This window comes from Ambystoma mexicanum, chromosome 4q, assembly GCF_040938575.1.
Source record: "Ambystoma mexicanum isolate Mex_15411 chromosome 4q, UKY_AmexF1_1, whole genome shotgun sequence".
Taxonomy (NCBI): domain Eukaryota; kingdom Metazoa; phylum Chordata; class Amphibia; order Caudata; family Ambystomatidae; genus Ambystoma; species Ambystoma mexicanum.
In genome coordinates, this window is record NC_090928.1 from 1127380986 (window position 1) to 1127394866 (window position 13881).

General features: G+C 44.0%; 1 protein-coding gene across 1 annotated transcript in view; it reads right to left on the reverse strand.

Annotated features, from left to right (window-relative positions):
• DNAH14 (dynein axonemal heavy chain 14) overlaps positions 1-13881 on the reverse strand; it is a 2000441-nt gene that overhangs the window by 394935 nt on the left and 1591625 nt on the right. Inside the window, exon 72 of the mRNA XM_069608705.1 lies at positions 13677-13733. Within this exon, the coding sequence (XP_069464806.1) occupies positions 13677-13733 (57 nt within the window). The remainder of the gene's footprint in view (positions 1-13676; positions 13734-13881) is intronic.

Here is a 13881-nt window from a genome sequence, read left to right on the forward strand (position 1 = left end):
CTCACAGCGCTAATATACACCACAAAAAAGGTCAGGTTGTAAGCATAGGTATTATCTCCACTTTCAATAGTGCTAATATTCCATGGGTTAATGCTGTCTATCCCTAATGGTGTCCTGTGCGAAAGGGGAAATAACAGTAACCCTCAAGTGGTAAATCAACATTACAGCAAGTCACTCAAAATGGGGCTCTCAGCCTTTTTCATGGTATTAGGTCAATAGACCTTTAAATCGGGAAACAAACCACGATTTAGAAAGATCGCTCTGTGACCACATAGAGCAGTCTTTCTAAATCGTACCGTCAGGCCTTGCAACGCACACGATTGCACGCAGGGGCTGACAGGCACGCCAGGACCCGGAAGCAACCTCGGCAGAGATTGGGTATGTTTGTTTGTGTATGTGTTGGGTGTACGTGTGTGTGTGCATTTTAGTGGGGCTTGGGAGGGCAGGGAGGCGGCGGGGGTTGATGGAGAGAGGTTCAGGGGATGAAACCACCCGATTTGGACTAAAAACAGGAAGAAAGGGGGGGGGGGGGAAATGCCATTTTTTCAATTTTTGGGGAAGCCTAAAATCGGCTGAATAAAATTGTTCTTTTGGTTAGGCGACCTACACAAATCAAAAAAATGACATAGAACCTACCAAACAGCTCTTATAGCATCTTTAAGCTATTCTGAATATGTTATTCTTTAAGGGCACATAAAACACAAGTGAACATTGGCCATTATAACCATATGGTTCAACCGTACCTTTTTGTAAACATTATTCTGAAGTCAACTTTAATTCTACAGTGGCTGGGATTTCATGTTGTATTCAGGGCTTACCCGCCCGCCCAAGCCTCTATTCAGCGAATTCATGATAGTCTAGCATATGCCAGTTGGCACTCTAACAGAGTTGCATCAGTCATTCATTTGGTTTGAGGTTGCCGGACTCGCAGTTCTAGGATATTGAGCAGAAAGGTATGCAGGACTGGGCGACAGAGGAGCAACAGGTAAGGAAGAGGCGAGATAAAGGGTCGGCTGGGGAGTATGCGGTACTGGAGGGGAGGCATGATGCAGGATGGGAGAAAGAGAGGGTATGGGGCTGAACAACCATTAGAGAACTGGTAGGGAAGGTGAAGGCAGGGGGAGTGAAATAAATGAGAGGTGGGGCTTGTGAGGGGAGGAAGAATGGGCTAAGCTGTTGGAGCTCACTATTAGGGAGGCAAATCAGGAATACAGAGAAAGTAAGGTGAGCCGGTGAAAAGGCTCACTAAGGTGGGGATTGGGTAACATGACACCCAAAGCAGTACCATAATACCAGATGGTGGGAAACACATTACAAAGCATCAATACCCTGGATAATAAACTGCTGCAAGGCTGGTTATCCAAAATGTGCATCCAATCATACCAAAATGTTCATGCATCAATAATTGCCAAACGTATTATTATTGATGAGCAAGTTGCAGCCTGCCAGGTGCCCAGCCAAGAAAATCAAAAATATTGAAGATTTATGGATATAATAGTTTTTAATGTAATCATAATTAGGCTTTCCGATTTTCAGTAAAATCCGATAAACCCCGGAAAAACACCACTGGGAGAGCAAAATGCCTCATTGGGCTAAACCTAAAAGCACAGGTTTTTCCCTCACAGTGGTGCCTTTGTGTGAGCAAGGATGGGTGGAAGTTTTGGGAGGGGTGAAGAGGTTGCTGGAGAGAGGGCTTGGTATACAATAGGAGTAGCGCCCTATTTCCCTCAGTATGCATAATTGCTTATTCCCATTGCTTTCTCTCCTGTCCCCTGACCTTATTAAAAAACAATTGGCAGTGGTTGAGGCTATTTTGAGGACTTGCAGATACATTTGAGTCATTTTTGTGGCTGAGATTCACGTCTGAACGTCTTGACCCCTGACAAATATTTCTATATACAAAAATGGTTTAACATGGATTTATCAGTGTCTCTGTTTCTGCCCTCAGACCCTCTTTTTCCACTCGCTCAAATGTAGGATTTAAATAAGATATGCGCAGACACCAAAAAATGTATTTTACATCTTTTTTTGTCAAAAACGTTATTTATCAGTGGGCAGGTTCTTCTGTTGTAGCCAAATTTGAGCTTTTTTATGTCACGACGAATTCACCCCCCAAAAATAAACATCTCAAAATTTGCCACAATTCCTCAAAATAGGCATTTTTGCAATATCTGCATTCATGCACCCAGGCTCTTTGCTTCTTTTCCTGCACACATGTTGAGATAGGGCAAGCAACATGTGAGCCTGAAGTGGGCGTCTAAGGAGTCAGGGACAAAGTACATTGTTGCACAGTTTTGTTACACTTTTAAGGCCCTTTCTAATCGAGCGCCTTGATGCACTGCCAATCTTCCTTAGTCTCTGCTTGAAAACATATGTAAAACTATAACTAAACCATCTGACCTCATTAACATATTTAGCTGCAACTAAGTTTGAAAGTACATTTACAAAACACAAAAGTCATTATTTAGTCTCACGCTGATGCATTCTGATACATTCAGGATTCTGTTCAAGATGGGGAAAACAAAGCTACAATTATCCTCTTTTTCCTTAACATATTTCTACAAGGATGTATATGTTTCTCGGAGTGGTTTATTATGATTTATGCATTGAGTATTCTTGAAAGACAAAAACACATCTTTCTATCAACTAGAGCCTGTAAGATATTAGTGGTCAATATTCTATGTTTGAGACTGGGATCAAATGCCGGCATCACTGCTTAACTGAAGTGTGTGATCTTAATTCTATCTCACTGTGACTTATCAGTGAAAAGTAGACATACTTAAAATTGATTCTGTCCACATTCTACTCTAGAAACAAAATGTTCAATGAATAATAACAGTGACATTCATAGAGTACTTGGAGACAATACAAATGACAGCCGTGCACAGTATAAATCAACATGACACACAACTTTGTTTACTTTTTGGTTTACTTATGACAAGTTCTTGTAATGTTGTTTTCCATGATACTATCAAGTATTAAAGCCTCATGTCACTTCCTGAAACATCATTTTCTGTGATTTCACCTGTGTATGTCCTTTTGATGTGTGAGGGCCTGCATGACAAAGAACCTTCCCTGGATATTAATACATGGCATCATTCTGTACACAGAATTGCCTACATTCTTACCAGAAACAGCGTCTCCCTGACACCCTTTGGTGGCTTTCCTCTATAGCCTGTCCATTGAGAACATTGTATATCCCGTGATAGTTATACTACAAAATGTATTTATGTTAATAAAGGCATGTGTTTGAAATACATTTGAAAATCACTGTTACGTCCCATTATTTCCCCGCATAAATGTATAAACGCTGATAAACACAGATTCCTACACATTTTTAAAACACTGGAACACCACCACTGAAATCAACAAAACAAGCACTGAAACCCAGAAACCCTAATCATAATATTTGGCAAATCACCAAACCATTGTTCTTCAGCCTTCCATGCCATTATAGAAGCGGACAAACCATGTGCAAATCAGGCTTGGTGCCACCCCAAAAGTGGCAGCCCAACGCGAACTACTAGGTAATATCCCTTCTGCAGGAGACCACAAACAACCTGAGACATCTTTTGGCCTCATTGGGTCTCTAGGCGCAGCAAGCTTAGGACCAAGGTATGGGCATACATGTCCAAATTAGGGTGTCTAAAAAATCAATAGGGGACACCCTCTGCAAGGTGGAAGTAGCCCTCTGATACTGGGTCAAATGGGCTCTAATGCCTTCATGCATCTCCTTATTTGCCAATTTATACTAAAAACTTTACTCGTCCTAGAAGTCTTTTGTGGGACGGGGGTGGGTGGGGGATGGGGGTGGGGGAGAGGGAGAACACCAGGCGGTGTATACTCTGGGAGAGATGAAACACAGAAATCAGCCTCAGAAGAAATGAAAATGTAACTCTCATTAATACATTCTCCTTTGAATACTGCCATATATAACATAGCAACAGGGCTAGGAATCATGGCAATGTGCTTTATGATGAGCATAAGTATCATGACGGTGTGTTTTAAAGTGGCAGTGCTGAAATATATCATGGGTATGTCATCAGGAAAGTCATTTACACTAGTCCAGAAATTCCTGATATAGCTCCCACTTGTAGGAGAGTGACGTCTGCCAGATTAAGACATCCACAACCACATACTCGGTTCGGACAAGAGGGCCAACCAACAGAGAGACAACATACTCCAGGGCCCAGAACCACAATCACATTGCCTCCCTGCACAGAGGTGGTGACTTCACACCACCTTGCATTTTTAAGTAATGCATGGCCAATATGTTGTCAGTCAGAATCCGGACATGCCTGCCCTGCATGGATGGAAGGAAGGAAGGCAATCCGTGCTGGCGGCTTGATGGCCTGCAATTCTAGCAGATTGATGTGTTGCCTTGCCTCGCCTTAGCACGATACCACAGGGCACTCACTGTCAGACATTTGAGGTGAGCCCATACAAATCTCAGAGAAGAGACCCTGACGACTGTCAGGTGGCTATGGTTGCTGACAAGACTCTCTCCTAAGCATATTGCCCTGCAGGGCCACCACAGTAGACCCTGTCATACTCTGTTCAAGACCTGCAACATATCAGAAATGTCACCATGAAACTAAGACCACAGACAGCCACAGCTACTGAGGCAATCTCATGTGACACCAGGCCTTGGGTACCACAAGGATATAGCATGCCATGAGTCCAAAAAAATACAGAAAGGCCAAGGCTGGGTTCTGCCCCGGGTTGGTATTAGCATACTTGATCGTGGCCCAATGGACCTTTTCCAAATTGACCGAATTTCTTAGTTCGAATTCTTTATGAATTTTGGTCAATTTTAATTAAATATATATGTGGGGTGGGGTAAGGGAATAGGTTAAGGTGGGGGGAAGTCGGAGGGGGTGAGGGGTTCTCCCCCCTGCGTTTTTGAACAAAAAAAGAACAAACAAAATTCGGTCAAATTGGAAAAGGTAAATGTTTTTAAGAACACATATACCTAAACCTCTGGGTTTAGGAGACTTGTATCATCTGCAGGATGTTTTCCACCGGTTCTTCAGGAGTGGGAACCTACCCGCACATTTGGCTAGAAGCGTCTCTATGAACTGGAGCTGCTGGGATGGTGTGACATAAAACATTTTGAATTTCAGTAAGAAGCCCAAGCTGTGCAAAGGGTGACAGGTGTAATGCAGGGGAGCCGGAACACATCTGGGGTGTGAGCTCGAATGAGCCAGTTGTCCAGGTAAGGACGTCCTTCCTGAGACGCATAGCACGCATGACAAAAGCTTGCTGAAGACCCTTCGGGCTCAGGAAAGGTGGAACTGGTAATCATATTCCAAAACAATGAACCTCAGGAATTTCCTGTTTGGATGGATCTGCAAATGGAAGTTCCAGTGACAACACCCAGTCTTGCAGCTCGAGGTCCGGAAAATCTACACCAAGGGGACCTCCTTGAATTTGCCCCTGCACCGGTATAAATGGATAAATTCAGCACCAAATAATAGAGAGAGTACCAACCATTTCCTCTCTCTGAGACAGCACTAGTTCTATGGCAGTCATTTCCATAAGAGGCTGAATCACCTCCATACTCTGGAGAATGGGAAAGACATGAAAAGGGGGTAGAGGGTGCTGGTTGAAAAGAAGGAGGTAGCCCTGTGAGACAACTTGCAAGGCTAAGGAATTGGTGGTGGTGTGCTGCCACTTCCTGACAAACAGGGACAACCACTCTCCCAAATGAGTGGATGGAAACGAATGGCCCCTGGCAGTGCAGGCAGTAGACTGTTGGACAGCTAGAACCAAGGACGTTGGGGTCTTGAAGTTCTCCAGGGACTGAGCCCCAGCACATCTGTTCCCCGTAGCTTTTGAGATCACACTACACAGGGTGTGAGTGTACATGGCCAGGGCATAGGTGGCATATGCAGCCATCAAAGCCATGCTGGAAGAAGCAAGCACCTTGTGCACCATGATATCAGGTTTATTCCACTCTGTTCAGAGGTGAAGAAAGAAAGGTGACTGACTTTGACCCCAAGTCAGAGCTTATGCATGCTGGGGTTAGCTGGGGTGAAGATCTATCAGCCTCCATAAACTATTCATGAGCTGGGGTGATCCTGGGGTTCCCTGAGTGCCCCATGAGTAAGCACCCTTGAAGAATTTTACGTGAGCGCACAGGTGACTTGCACTAGGGATGAATCGCTTGATTAACATGTTGTGAAAGAAATATGTGCATGGAAGCTTTCGGCCACAAAAGCAGCACAGCCTCCCAAAGATTGAGAAGGTCCAAATGAGTGTATATGATTAACGGTTTGCAGTCCTTTTACAAGAAAATAAGCAGGCCAGTTGTCATTATGTGTATACAAGGGTTACAGGCTTAAATCACTGTCACATATATGTCATATATGAAAATGTGTGCTCCTTCTTATGTTCCCAAAATGTGCTTTGATTTTATGCAAAGCAGCAAGTAGCTTAAATTGGTTCTATTTGTCCTCCTCCCCTTTGTCAGGGGTGATTTCAGGGCCAGCTGAAGATGTCTGCTGGCTCATCAACGACCCATTTTAAAATGATGTCTTGGAGCCCCTAAACATCCCTTCTGTGGTTGCTGTGTGGTGTATAGATTGTACTGTAGAGGTTTTCTAATGCAAACCTCATCTTGACCTTCATTATTCCCCAAGCATATTCCCTGCCCCACAACAAAAAGCTGAAAACATGTCTGTGGTTAGTTAACCCCTTTTTAAAGAGGTCCGTCGGCCTATCTGCAAAAGCTCATTTAAAGTGAGACAGTTTGACAAGACTGGTGCCTCCCTAGAGAATATATATGTGCATCCTATCAGCCCTTCCTTGCTGCTTCATACTGTGGTAAGATCCAAAAGAAACACTCAGGGTTTAATAGCTGCAGATTATCATGGGACAGGCAGGTAGCAGGGAATCTGGAACCCTAAATGAGCACTTAAGATATGCTATTAAACACACTGGGCCCTGGTCATTTATTTACAGAATGAGTGTAATTTAGTTAGACTGGGTGAAAAACTGATTTATTTACAGAGAGCAAAATATTTGGAAATTGAAGCAGAGGGAGCTTTATTTACAGTTGCAAACCAGACAACCCGACCAAAAATACATGTTTGCAGGGTATCATTATGTTGTTGATTGGGGCAGGCTGCCCTTACCAAAACCATCTGCTTCTGATTAAGGCCACGCCAAACAAACCGTGGCCATGTCCCCTTTCCAGAGCACCCCCTCCATTTCATACTCCACTTACAGCACTGCCCCTACTAGTAGCTTAAACCACCAGGCTTTTTGTTTAGGATGTGTGGACAAAACCATGGAGTTGAGGGAGCTGGGTAATTCTTTTGGCATGATCCCAGTCCAGGGATGGAGCAGGTTTTAGCCACACAGCCATGAAAGGGGCAGAAAACACCAGGTTATAGGGTAGGAATGCCTTTGTCATGCTGGCCATAGATTTATGATATGATAGGTCATTTATAACGCACATGTACACACGTGTTTCTAGGCGCTACAAGACAAGGAAGGGGGACAGATAAGGACAAAACAACGATCTTACTAAGTCTTGTGTCATTCAGATCGTGCAAGTGTGGTTTTCTTAAGGCAAGTATTCCACCTCACATGAGGCCATGGGTTCCAACCCATATGGGTATTGTATTTGTATTTGTATTTACTTGGTTTATATAGCGCTTTACACCAAAGCGCTGCACATTTTGACAACAGGATACATATGACAATTAACATTATAACAGTAACAGTAGAAGCAATTTACAATTGTGAATCAGACCAACAAAACAATAAGTAGAGCAATTAACTGGAGGGGAGAAGGAGAGTAGTGCAGTAGAACTGAGAGGGAGAGGGAGATCAACCTGCCCATTAAAGAAATTACCCATATTTGATATAAATCGACTCCTGGAAACTCTGTTGATATGTCCGTGCTCAACTGTGTCGAAGAGGAGGAATCCGGCACTTTGACTTTGATGCCAGAAGGTGCAGCACAACAGTGCTGAAGTGGAGCAGTCTCCAGAGCTGGGGCCACAATCGGACCAGCAAGCATCAGGGTGGCAGGTCAAAGAGGTGCCTCTGCTGGCTTCAAGAAGTGCAGTGTGCCCTCACTCATATTCTGGCGTGGAGGTTGAAGCAGCTGGCACAGAGAATTAGTGAAGATGTCAACCATCTGATGCCTGAAATCCTCAGACTGAGCCAGAGTGGAAGAGCCAGTGGGGAGGAGTTCCTTGAGTGTAGGTGGTGCATTTCCAGAGAAGTTATTAACCTCCATGGAGTGGGAGTGACAACATTGCCTTCTGGGAACAGCAAATGAAGAGCACCCAGTGTGACTGGTAGAGTGCATTTTGCTGTGGTTCTTTTTCTTCAGGGCAGCTGCTACTCATGGAATTGATCTAGCTTGGTCGAAGGTGTTGACTCTCATTACTTCGACATCCTATTAGCACCTTGGAGGAAGGTGTGAATTTCAGCGGCAGCTCCCAGAGGGACTTCATGGGACACGCCACAGTCCTCCGTTTTGTGCCCCTCCAAAAGGTAGTACAGACATACCTTGTGGGGGTGCAACAAGGACATCGGCCACTGACCATACCCACAGGATTCGAAGTCTGAGACCTTCAGGTATTATGCATGATAGAGTAAAAAAAAGAGAATCCACAAATATGGGTTGCGTTCCATGGCGGCATACAGAGATTGTGGAATACTGAAAGCACCAGTTGTGCCTTAAAACGGCCTTTGCACCTTTTTGAGTAAATCCTTTCAAACATCTTTAGTATAGTTGTAAAGACTGGAGGGGGTATCATTACTTCTGCCCTCTATACAGTTGGGACAAAGCCACAGAGCACCCCAGCCAAGGTTCTCTCTATGATAGCTTGGATGAGCAACCAAGGCTTAAGCACTCAGGAGGTGATGCAGGCGCGTTCTTGAGTACAGTGAGTCCCAAAGCCCCCACAAAGGAATGTCCACACACTATGTTAGGTGATAACACAGCTTCTTTATATAAAACAAGGTTCAGTAAAATATATACATATAAATAATAACACTTTGCATTTGGGCAGTTCTATTCAAACAATGGAAAATATATATACACTATATGTGGTACCACACTAGACTTACATTCAGTAAATATGCACCAACTGCTGACAGTTTAAAACAGGCAAGTGAATTCTTAAATAAGGTGTACTTGCATAGATCAATGATGAAAGGCAGGTTCGTTTCAGAACATAGGCAGTATACATTCATGAGACTCAAATAGCAATGCTGTGTGAGGATCCCCCCACCTGGGCAACCTGTAATGGAAAAGATGGGGAGAACCTTATCTTGTCTTTTACAGCCCAGTCCAAAAATGGTCAACAATTCTCTGCTTTCTATTTATAGGTTCTACCACCCCAATGTACTGGAGATGCCACAGGAGAATAGGATCCAAGATGACTCTGGGACCCCTGGACGAGCCCTGAGGCTGGAAGATGCTCTTCCTCATCACCGTAACTTTTGTGCCTTTGCAGGCAAAGTGCAGAGTTTCTTGGCTTCACTCGACGGGGCCCGTGAAGGATGGATCCCCTTTGCAAGAAGGACTTTGCTGGGAGGCCGAGGCCAAGAGTAAATGAGGAACCAAGTACTTTCGGAAAAGCAGCAGTTTCGGTGTTTGCAGTGGTCTCCTTTGGACCTGTGTTATCCAGCTGTGGAAGTCCTAGGAAGGTTAAACTTGCTCTGCACTCTGAAAAGGCCTGGTTGAATAAGATATGACCACTGGGGACCTTGGATGCCTTTCGGTAGTGGCAGAAGTAGGTGTCAGGTTTCTGGAGTTCGCGGTTCACCGTCTCTTGGAATTTCGGTGCTGCAGCCGCAGCACAGACCTCTGGATTCTGGTGACCTGGAATCAACCACTGGACAGCACTGCAGACTTTCACCAAGGCTGGACCCTCGGGACATCTTCTTTGGATATTGGTCACGGGAAACCCACTGGCAGAACTTCCTCTGCACACAGCAAACTGGAATCTTCTTTGGCGGGTAAAAGTGGTCAGATGTCATGTCAGGGATGTCCCTTGAAGGATTCTTTCATCATGTTGAACCTTTGCAGCTCCGGGTGTCAAGCAGCACTATGCCAGGTTACCCTCTCTTCTGGACGGTAAACAGCAATCTGGCTTCCAGAGGTCACAAACACTCCTCTGGACCCATGGCGATACAACTGGACTCCTTTGACTCAAGATATCCAAGCACTTCTATTCTGGACTCATGAAGCCCCCTTTTCCGAACGGCAGGCTCACAGGACTGGCTTTCAGGGTACTTCCGATGAAGAGGAGCAGGTGCACGATAGTCCTCGTAGCTCAGGAAGAGGTCTCCTTCACAGGTCCTCTCTTGAATCAGTCCTTAGAAGAACACAGCATCTTTCGGATCACGTGAAGAAATTGCAGCAGCAGACTTCTTCCTCCAGCTGGGCTTCCAGGGAACAGCTTCTTGCTTCGGCTTCAGCTACTGAACATCAGTTTTAAGATTTGCTTCTGAACAAATTGGCAAGTGAGAGGTCCCCTGTTATACACATTTGGTCCCCATTCACTGAGGCTAGGCCAGGCTCAGCAGCCAATTATTCACAAGTGCATTCATGCAGGCAGGCAGCCAATCAGACTCCAAGGTTTTCAGGCCATTCACCCAAACCAGACACCCATAACACAGAATGTGGATTGGAGTAAGCACCCAGCCTTTCAGAACACTACATGGCATTCACTCCAGTTTCAATCAATGCTGCCTCAGGCACTGTGTCATACAACCACACCCAGACACCCATAACACAGAATGTGAGTTCACTTCAGACTCAATTCACACAGGTCCCACCCAAGGGTGTACCTACAACACACAGCCCCTGGGAAGGCTCCAGTCTGTGTGACAGGAGGCAACCCAGAGCCATAAATGGTATTTCCACCGAACAGCCAGTCAGGGGGAAGGGACAGAGTCAGGGCTTGCCAGGACTTTGGCAAACAAGGTACAAGGCAATAGAAACCAAGAGGCTACAATGGCCATCTTGCCTTTCTCCTGGAATCCATTGATTTCTATGGGAGGGCCTGGGTGCCCTAAAAATGGAGGATACTCAGAGCCACTGCCAGGTCAGCATGTAGCTGCCACCAGCCCATACTCTGCTCTGTGGCAACATATAGGTGCCCAAAAACAACACACATAAGGGGTACCAGGGTGTACCCCCACCAATGGGTGCCATAAGGGTATCCCATGGGTGTTGTTCACCAAAAGGAAAACATGAAGAGCTGCACTGCCAGAGGTCCAGGCTGGACCTCAGTGGAAGAAAACATTTAAAAACACACAGAGAGAAGTGGAAGGACAAGGAATAGGAGGCCCTGTCCCTCCAAAAGGCATTTCCAGCATCACAATAGTTATCCCTTTTGTTTTGTTGGACACTTTAGGCGTTGTAGGCTTTTATTCCAACGCCACCCTGTTACTTGCGAGTTAAGGTGGTGAAAGATGCATTTCAGACTTGTGTGTTCGGTTCAACCTATGCCACAATACCGATAATATTCATAAAGCTGCCAAAAGGTATCCAAGTGCTACAGTTATGCCATATATAAATGTAATAAATTAACCACATTGTGATTAGCACATTACGAGTGGGACAGTTTTACGGACAAATGTCACCCTTTTATAAACCACAAAGTGATACATTGTGTAGATCAATAATGCTGTTGGTAGCTGAGATGACTAAAAAAGATGCAGTTATTTACCAGTTGGATCCATAAAATTGTGTATCAAGGTAAACGAGATGTAATGAATGCAGATATGGTTCAGGTAATATCGGAGGCAATGCATTATTTAATGCAAATGTTGGTGGCAGAAATGGACCATTACAATGCTGTCAACATGGCCACTTAACTCATTTAATCACTGATGTCATCACAATATATACCATGCAGGATACCAGTCGTACTTAGTTACTTGATGCAATTACTAATCACATCCACGTCATATGTGACCTCTTTTGTGATCTTGGTAGTAATACTTCCTCAAGAAGAGTTAAGGGTATACCAGCAAATTACCATAGAATGTACCTACTATTTCAAGTATTTTTTTGAAAATATATTTTAGCCAATGCTGTTTGTAACCTTGACTCCCCTTATAAATGTGATTTGAAATACATCTATGTATGCATAGGAAACAATGACTGCAGGTATGGTGAGCTTGCAATGTTGAATGAACTTTTGCAAATATTCAGGCCATCAAACCCAGGAAGACCTGTGCAATCATCCACACAGTATTAACGTGATCCTCTGGAAGCTAGCATGGAGACTGTTGAGATGGGGTAATAGGAGTGAATTTTTTAGACAGGTGGGATCTAAACTGCTTGTTTGTAAGCCAATTTCTTCTGAGTAGTTCACACGCCTATTCACATATTGTTGCAATAGTGTAGTTACTTCAGTACCAGCATCAGAAGCTGAGCATCAGGGTGATTTCGCTTACTAAGCATATGCAGATTGGAGAGTGTGTATTTTGTCACTGTTCACTGGAGGCAATTTTTCTAGGTGTGCGTACTGGTGTATGGGCTGCTCAGCAATTCAGGCCATTTTAATGTCCCATTAATTCTTGGACATGGAATATGCAGGTCGATATCTCAAGCTTTCCATCTTGCTTTTTAAGAATGTAGAGCCAGATGAGTCAATCACATACATCTAAATGAATGTAACAAAATGCTAACTTAGATGCACAGAACATTCATGGTAAGATATTAGAGCCTTGTAATTTATCTATTGGATCTTGAGAAAAGGAAGGATATTGGGTGTGGTTGTGCATGAAGAAAGCCACCAATGACAAAGCTGTGCCAGTTAACCCTATATTTTCTTAGAGGCGGCAGAATAGTATGGTCAGCAGTGTCATACAGAGTAGTGGAGAGGTGTAAAGTAGGCTGCCAATCAGTCATCATTAAGGTTCTCAGTATTTCAGTTCTAATGTCTCATAGTGTGGTCTCTGATCCCCTAGTTGGACTAAAGCTTGATTTGTTTTCGTATAATGTGAATATTTAATAACCATTGGGTTGGCGGGGTACTTCACTGTTGAAAATGTTGGCTTTGAACAAGCAGTTTAAAATGGATAGATTAATCAAAAGTATGTTTCAAACCAAGGATCTTTAGGCATTGCTGTAACAGGTTGTTTGTTAGTTTGTTTGGTACCAGATTGTGGGCAACGCTTGATTGATGATGCCCTTCAAGTCTAGGACTAAAGTTCAAATATTCCAGGCAGTAGGGCTGATGCACCTCGGTGGGTATGGGAGGTTCTTGATTTAAAAGCATTATCTTTATCTTAGAACCTGTTGTATGCGGCTTAGGTTAAATGACGGGGAGGGCATACATTTTGTGGGTTCAGTGATGGGGAAGACATCATTTTGGGCAGCTGTTTGGTGTTGGTTTGCTATTTTGTGATTAATCATTTATTTTGTGTCAGTGAAAAACTCGTTATTGAGATATCAGGTTATTGAGATAGAACAATTGTGGGTTATTAGTTTGATTCAGGTTACCGTCATAAAGGGGCTCCATTGACCCATCCCACTGCACCCCAAAGCTTCCATGGAGTTCCCTACTGTATGACACTGCAGTAACTGGCAAGCAATACTAGGTAAGCCATACATGACCATCAATTGCCCGTTTGATGGGATTTTGGAGAAATTCACAAACCATTTAAAAAATATTTCGAATCAGAAATCATACCTTTTCTGGATGCAGTCAATTCAGTCTCAGACATGCTTTGCTGCTCAGCAGCAGGGGCTGAAAGAAAATAAAACATATACATGTCTCTGATGGTTACTGTACGTGACAGCACTACTGTTCAATTGGTCCTCCCAAGTCTTGTAGAGCACCCACCCCACATTTAGACTGACATTCTGATGCACCTCCAATGTTCTGTTCTGTTATG